The sequence below is a fragment of the Vombatus ursinus genome, unplaced genomic scaffold (assembly GCF_900497805.2).
Source record: "Vombatus ursinus unplaced genomic scaffold, bare-nosed wombat genome assembly UNPS02014779.1, whole genome shotgun sequence".
In the NCBI taxonomy this organism is placed as follows: Eukaryota; Metazoa; Chordata; class Mammalia; order Diprotodontia; family Vombatidae; genus Vombatus; species Vombatus ursinus.
Window position 1 is genome coordinate 2,633,282 of NW_020954557.1, and position 8,650 is coordinate 2,641,931.

The 8,650-nt window shown below is 35.4% G+C and overlaps 1 protein-coding gene across 3 annotated transcripts in view; it reads left to right on the plus strand.

Moving 5' to 3' along the window:
• Positions 1-7,717, plus strand: part of LOC114045863 (activin receptor type-1C) — a 48,303-nt gene extending 40,586 nt beyond the window's left edge. For all 3 annotated transcript variants that reach the window (XM_027866029.1, XM_027866030.1, XM_027866031.1), the window contains 3 exons: positions 2,034-2,158; positions 6,412-6,542; positions 7,592-7,717. In XM_027866029.1, coding sequence (XP_027721830.1) covers positions 2,034-2,158; positions 6,412-6,542; positions 7,592-7,717 — 382 coding nt within the window. The remainder of the gene's footprint in view (positions 1-2,033; positions 2,159-6,411; positions 6,543-7,591) is intronic.
• Positions 7,718-8,650: the final 933 nt, after the last annotated feature.

Genomic DNA, 8,650 nt, shown 5'->3' on the forward strand with positions numbered 1-8,650 from the left:
AGCAATATAATATATCTTTGGATGTGATCACTGCTTTCAAGGAGTACATAATCTCATTGACAGTAAAGGTAGCAAGAGAAGTACAAACAAATCACCTATGCACATTTATATGGCTATGCCTTCTTACTGAAGACATATTTAGTGTTCTGGACTATCTTTGGTGACAACACTCGAAAGATAAAGTCATCCTAGATTATCAGCTAGTTCCTTTTCCCCTCTTTTCCACTTCTAAACTCTGTTCTACCATTGGCATTACTTTAGGGTCTTCTGTTTAATATTTTGAAATTAGAAGCATTCAAATAAAACATTCCCATGAGTTGTTAAAGGCCCTTCAAACTAAATATAATAGCTTAGTTTCTGATTGAACCTTTTGGGGTGTCTTCAAAATCAAGCAACTTCTCCAGGTGAACTCCCGAGGGCTGGAAGTTCATAATCCCCCAAGGGTGTTGTTGCAAGTTTTCTTGGCTGTCAAAGGCTGTCATCTTCTTAGAGCTTCTGGATGGTGTAGGTTGGTGGCATAGTAGAGTTTGTGGTGAGTTTGGGCTCGTGGATGAGGATGCTGTGTCTGCATAATTTTTATTTGTCATGTATTTATTGGGTCATTGGTTTATGTACTGGAATATTGAGTATACTCTGGTCCACCCAGCTGTAACTTGTATTACTAATGTTGAATCAGTAACATTTTGTTTTGGTTTTTACACAATTCTCTTAGATCCAACTTAGGTGTATACTAATCTTTGTCCTTACTCAAACTCCCCATTCCTGTCAATCTCTAGTGCCAGCCTTTAGATGCAAGAGTGGCTTTGTGATTATTTGTTTAGTTCTATGTGTAAATGGGATACTGTGGCAATGACTCCTCCTGACTTCTCTGCTTTCTGCCCAGCACTGGCACTCACACGCAAACAAGATCAGTAAGAAACCTTCGATCAAAGAGAAAGAACAAAAGAATGCTAATTAAATTTTTTTCCATTCTTAATAATTATCAACAAAACCTAGCAGAATTAAAAGTGTTCACTACATTAACTACAATCTCTAAGATATTGGGAGTTTGAAAAATGTGGTAACTTTAACCAAAATAATGTTATTTCTGTGTCCCCTTTTGATGTCTTTCCCCCCAATTTTTATTTCTTATTTTGTTGCTATTATTATCGTTATAATTTTTTTATTGTCATGACATTCTATGCTTATATTCTATTCTCTCTTCACTCTGTATTGCTTAATATCTGTTTTTTTCCATATATTCTTCATTTTTTATTCCATTTTATTCCATATTCTTCATTTTTGTCTTTTTTATGGGATGATACCATAACATGTATGTGCATACATCACAGTTTGTTCACCCATTCCTCAGTCATTGGTCGTATGGATTGTTTCTATCTTTGCTACTATTTAAAATAAAATAATTATTAATCCTTCAGTCTAAGGAATCTTAAAAATTATTTTAATAATTCTTGTAGTGAGATCATTGGGTCAGAAACCCAGTCTCTGCTTGCTAGTATTGCCATGATCCAGTTTTTTCTTGAAATTAAATTTGTCAATGTGATTCTGATTTATCTGGCTCAGAACTTGTCCTAAAAGCTTGAAGATATATAAAAATATGTAGAAGTCAAGAAGCCCCCAGTCCTTAATGCCAACTCCAGTAAAGTCTTCTGGATTATTTGATCAAAACCCTGAGGAATTACCCTTTCCCTTGAACCAAAAGCTCCTGTTCTAATCTCTAGGATTGGGTGAATTTTCTAGAATGTGTCTGTAACACCAAAGCTACTCTGTTTTACTAATAATTACTTTCCCTGGTCCTCTCTGACCCTCTACCTGATTGGAAGATTCTGAGACTTGAATCATGGTGCTTAACTAACAAATGCTAGTTTTAATTAATGGGTGCTCCCCTTACCTCTTGTGGATTCTTAGTATGTTATTGCAATATTTCCATTTTGTTTGCTGAAAAGATTATACTAGCTCACAACCACACTAGCATTTTACTGAACTTCAATAAAGTGCATGTGTACAATCTAAAATATAAATTCCTTTTAAAGGTATATGGCTCCTGAGGTACTTGATGATACAATGAATATGAATATTTTTGAATCCTTCAAACGTGCTGACATATATTCCCTTGGTCTGGTGTATTGGGAAATAGCACGGAGATGTTCAGTTGGAGGTAATTATGTCTTACTTCTGAGGTCTTATAATATATTATTTTATAACTGCTTTTAAAATGTACATAAATTAGGGCAGCTAGGTGGTGCAGTGGTTAGAGCACTGGTTTTGGAATCAGGATGACTTGTCTTCCTGAGTTCAAATCTGGTGTCAGACACTTACTAGCTGTGTGACCCTGAGTAAGTCACTTAACCGTGTTTGCCTTAGTTCCTCATCTGCAAAAATAAGTTTTCGAAAGAAATGGCAAACCATTCCAGTGGTTTCTTTGCCAAGAAACTCCAAATGGAATCATGGAGAATTTGACATGACTGAAACGACTGAACAGTAACAAAAAGTTAAGAGAGTTTTGTGATTTAAAAATTTTTTCCCCTAGCACATTGAACTGATGCTACCCATTCAACAAAATATGCTTTGACAACATATTGCTAATTCAGTACAATTCAAGAAACATTAAGCACCTATTTTTTGCAGAATGATATACCACGTACTCAATGAGACAAGTGTTGACATAAGATATAGTTCCTGCTATTATAGAGATTACAGGCAAAGGAATATACCATATATACCAATAACTGTAGTACACAATAATATGTTAATATATCTTGAAGGTCTTTGTTTATTTCTATATATAAAGGAAATATTAGCTTGATAACCCTTCCTGGACACTGTCATGCTGTCCTCTACCCATACACTTCCATTCTTTTGCTCATTTACATAGAGGTAAAGTCAGTAAGGAAACACATTTAAAAAAGAATAAATGGTGTCATTTTTTAAAGATTATAAAAATAGATAAATAATCATCAAATAAAATGATCATCAAAAGTATTAGAAGGAGAATAAATAATTTATAGCAGAAAATGGTAAAGCTTACCCAAGTAATGAACTCTGAAACAGAAATTAGTGACTCTGTGAGACATCAAAAATTAGTACGATACCTAAAGAATATAAAAAGAAGAAAATGTAAGCTATACTTAATATAAAAACAACTGCAAAGGAAAACCTAGATAGTATATTTTAAGAAATCATAAATGAAAACTGCCTAGGTCTTTTAGAATGAAAGGGCAAAGTAAAGATAAAAAGAATCTACTGATCACCTCTTGAAAGAGACCCAAAAAGCAATAGTCTCAGTAATGTCTTAGCCAAAATCCAGTTTCCTTGCCCGGTAAAAACAAAACAAAACTCTGCAACCATTCTGAAAGAAGTTCAAGTACCAAGTTAGGATCACATGAGACCTGGAAACTTCTAACATAAATGAGAGATCTTCCTTACAATATTTCCAAAGGTGAAAGACATAGCCAAGAATTATTTACCCTACAAAGCTGAATATACTACTATGGGGGGGGATGGATTATTAATGAACTAAATTGCTTTCAAGCATCCCTGACAAAAATACCAGGAACTTTCAATGTCAATGTTTATTAAGCACCTACTATGTGTCAGGCATTGTGCTAAGTGCTAGAATACAAAAAAAGCAAAAGACAATCCCTGCCCTCAAGGAGCTTACAATTTAGTAAGGGAGGTCATAAGCAAATAAATATGTACAAACTATATACAGGAAATATAGGAAATAAATAAGAAAGGGAAGACACTAGAAATAAGAGGGATTGGAAAGGCTTCCTGTAGAATATAGGATTATAGTTGAGACTTAAAGGAATCTAGGAAAGCCACTATGCAGAGATGAAGAGGGAGAGAATCTGGAAAGAAGAGTATGTGTTGGAGGGTGAGGTGTAAGAAGACCGAAAAGTCAGGAGAGGACCCTGTTATTAAAGGGGTTTGAATGACAGAGGATTTTGTATTTGATCCTGGAGGTGCTAAGGAGTCACCAAAATTTACTGAGTAGGAGAGTGACATGATCAGACCTGTGCTTTAGGAAAATGACTTTGGTGGCTGAATGGAGGATGGACTAGAGTGGGGAGAGACTTGAGGTGGGCAGATCTACCAGCAAGCTGTTACAATAATCCAGGCATGAGGTGCTTCGGGCATGCACCAGAGTGGTGGAAGTGTCAGAGGAGAGAAGGGGCACATTTTTGAGAGGTGTTGTAGAGGTGAAATCAAGAGGTCTTGGCAACAGCTTGGATATGAGGGTGAGAGTGAGGAGTTGAGGATGACACCTAGGTTGAGAATCTGAGGAACTAGGAGTAGGATGTTGCCCTCTACAGTAAAAGGGAAAGTAGGAGGGAATTTGTTGGAGGAGATGGGGGGAATGAGATCATTTGAGTAGGTAGAGGGACTTCTTTGGTAAGGAGTAAGGTATGTATGAAGTAGGCTGAAGGAGGAGTGGTAGAAGGCATATGAGTGATATGAGATGAGGAAGAGGGTCTTGGCAAATGGCATCTTTTTTTTTCTTCTGTAAAATATGCAGAGTTCTCAGTTGAATGGGTCGGGGTAGGGAGAGCCATGACAGATTTGAGGAGGGATGAAAAAGTTTGGAAGAGCCATTGTGGAGATTGAGATAGTAAATTGCTGAGGGAGATAGTGGGATTACGTAGCAGCAGTAATAGCTCAGTCGAGGCTGTGTAACATCAATTGGTAGTGGACCCAGTCAGAATGTTTGTGATTTTCTCCACCTTCATTCAGCAGCATGTGTGTAGGAGCAAAGGCATTGGATAGTGGGAGTAATCCAAGGCTGAAGCTTGGCAGGAAACAATCAGTGAAATTATAAGGAGGGCTAGGAACTCAACAGTAGAAGATAGTGTAATAAACTTCCAATGAAAACACAAGAATCAAAAGAAACCTAGAAAGGTAAATTTATTTGAAGAATTGGGAGGGGCTGAAGGTGATGTAGTACTTACATTCTTCTAATAGGGAAAGAAGAAAAAAATGTTCTTTTAGAGCCTTAATGGTTTCAAAGGTTGTTTGATGGATTTAAATAAGAAAAATAAAGGATCTGAGGGTGGATTGGTTCTATTCTGAGGGTTTTTGGAGGGGAAAGAGAAGTGATGATAAAAACAAACACAGTAGTATAGAAAGGAGCAAGAAGGTGTGTGTGTGGGGAGTGGGTGGAACTTATTATTTCATAATTAGAGTTAGTGAGAAGAAGAGCATACGGATATGAAGGAAGAGGCAAGGAAGAGTGCCCATTCAATGATCTTCATTCTTATTAGAATAAGGCAAAAGAGAATTGAACATAAGCAATCAAGAGTTTGGTGTAGAAAAACATGAAACTCAATTAGGGAAACAAGTGGAGACAGGAAAAAGTAGAAAAAAAAGATGTTGTCCATCATTTGGTGAATTGCTAAATAGACTGTGGTTTTTGGATGTAGTGGAATATTATTATGCAGTAAGAAATGATGAAAAAGACAATTTCAGAGAATCCTGGGCAGAATGAACTGATGCAGAGTAAAGTGAGCAGACCCAGGAGAGCAATTTATAAAAGGATAACTCTGAAAGACTTGAGAACTCTGATCAATGTAATGACCAACCAATGATGAAGTATTATTACTCACCTCCTGATGAGAGAGGTGATAGTGCAGAAAGAGACATACATTTTTGGATGTCCTTAGTAGGTGGATTTATTTTGCTTGACTATGATTATTTGTTATAGTTTTCTTTTCCTTTCCATTTTTTAATTGAGGGAGAGGGTTGGAGGTGGGTTAGCAATAGTGATGTGAAAAAGAGATGACCATTGAAACATTTTTTTTAATGCACGGGAGGAAACACAGACAAGTAAGACAGTTTTTAAAGAATATATTGAACTTATTATAAGAATAGCAAAGAGTACAAAGTGAAGGCTTATGGTTTAATATACAATGTATTTCCAGTATTCTGCTGTATAACTGGGAATACTCTTTTCTGATGTTTAAGTTCAGAATAAAAGAATTAATTTAAAAAAGAATCACTAAAAGATATATTTAGTTTGATGGGATGGTGTAGCTGTCTTCTATCATCTGAACACCAGAAACAATCAGATTGTCCAAAATTTCTTTAGGCAAAAGAACTATTTTATTGTGGTACATGCATAATTCACTGAAGGATTAATGTAATTATAACAAATTCTGTAACTGAGGGATCATTCATCATTTCTGAAATGCATTTTACTGAAATAAAGATTTTATTTTCAATTGTGTTTAAAACAGTTATCGTTATTGAGATATTGTGAATGTTGCAAATCTTTGATATTCATGATTTATTAAGTCTTCCCTAGTTTACTGCAATGGTATAAAGTTAAGAAGATACTGTTAGATAATCTTAAAAAATCCACCTTTATATGTCATTCACATGAGAATCATAAATTATTCTTCAAATTTCTCATAGGAATCACTGAAGAGTACCAATTGCCTTTCTATGACATGGTGCCCTCAGATCCCTCAATAGAGGACATGAGGAAAGTTGTTTGTGAACAGAAATATAGACCAAATATACCAAACCAGTGGCAAAGTTGTGAGGTAAGTCTATCATCATCATCATCATCATCATCATCATCATCATCATCTATTATTACTTTGCTTTGCAAATACTAAAATCATAGTTGGTCCAGAAGGGATTTTCAATACCTATGACTCATGGCTGGAATCACTACTCAGAATAATTGGTATCTATCCTATTGTAGTTCCTTTTGTCTACTCATATTTGATCTATTTCTTCCCTTTGTATTTAACCTGAGTCCCTTCTGCTGCACCTTCATTTCTCTGGTTCTGCTTCCAGTGGAGGTAGCAAGTATTCTTAGTAATTTTTGTGGAAGAGAAAAGGATAATCCACAAACTGCTTATCCTTTAATAATTCAGAGCTAATTGTTTCTTTCTGGATTTGGAGCTGCCTCAATTTGGAATAATAGATTTTGAATGGAAAGGGACCTTAGAGGCCATTGAGTTCAATACCTTTATTTTACAGATGAGGAAAATGAAGCCCAGAGAGAATTAGCAATTTTTCTCAGGATCATGTAGCTATTAAGTGTCTGAGGAAGGATTTCAACTTGGGTCTTCCTGCCTTGAAGCCCATCACTATATCCACTATCCCATCTACCCACCTACTACGACTGCTACTATGGCTACAATACATCCCCACAATGGCTTATTTTATAGCAATTATTTTATGTGGCTGAATGTTTGAGTCTTTTTTAAAGCTAATTTTTTCCCCTTCTTTGCATTTCTCTCATCTCTTGATCTTAAACATTTTTACCTGAACTGCTGTATGTGAACCTCAACCTGACTTGCTCATCAAATAGTGAAAAGTGGAACTCCATGAGTTTCTAGTCCAGAAATTTGAATTTTAAATGAGGAGTTCATTTTTCTGTGGATAAAAACTATGTGTGTAGGTGGAATTATTTTTTGCATTTGGGTGCATGATTTAATTTTAATTTAACTCTAATTATAGTCTCATGTTTACTGTTTGTTCATCACAGCTTGATTTCAGTTCATTGGTTTTACTGCTCAGCTTTTTTCATTTTCTGCCACTAGCCAAAATAATAATAATATAAAATTCTCTTCTTTTCAAGGCACTCCGAGTAATGGGTAGAATAATGAGGGAGTGTTGGTATGCAAATGGGGCCGCTCGCTTGACAGCTCTGCGTATTAAGAAGACCATTTCTCAACTTTGTGTAAAAGAAGACTCCAAAGTATAAGTGATATTTGGCGTTAGAAAGGAATCTTTTTAAAAATTGTGAATTTTTTTGTTGTGTTGTTTTTCCTTTGCTCTACCTCAAAGATATAAAGTACAGTATTTAGATGCCCAAAGCACAACCCTGAAACCCTATTTTAAAGTTGAGTGCTAGCAGGGCAACTTCTGGCTGATCTTGTCTTCATGTTGTCTTTTATTTTTTATTTTTTCATATTTTTGGCTAAGCAGTGGGGTTAAGTGACTTGCCCAGGGTCACACAGCTAGTAAGTGTTATGTGTCTGAGGCAGATTTGAACTCAGGTCCTCCTGAATCCAGGGCCAGTGCCCTGTACCACCTAGTTGCCCTTTTATTTTGAATAGTAGCTCATCACCTACTTTTTTTTTCCTTAAAGGAAGTTATTAAGAAAATAGTAAAAAAATGATCTAAGAAGAAATGTGACACATAAAGTATGTTTTATTCAATTTTTTCTACTTGAAACAAATACAGATGAATCAAAACATTTTAAAATAGGCATTTTATTCTAAGGCAAAATATATGAAGGACCAAATTAATTGAGAATGCTAAGTAGTTTTCCTTCAATTTTCCGTGTTTTTTTCCCCTATAAGCAGAATAAATTTGTGTAGTTATAGTATTCACAACTTAATTACAAAATAAGGAAGAATGAGATCTTTCACAGAAGTGGTAATAGGCCTAAGTGAACCTTCAGATTTATCCATTTGATATTTTCTTCATAAAACATCAATCACTCCATTTATTATCTTAGCAGTATTACTCTCTTAGTTTTCAAATATTCATAGTTCTCTCTCTCTCTCTCTCTCTCTCTCTCTCTCTCTCTCTCTCTCTCTTTGTGCCTTTAGTCAGTCATAAATTTGCCATCAGTAGGAATTTCCAAAATGGAAGTGAAGGACTAGTTTTTATATTTTTTGTCCAGTTCTAA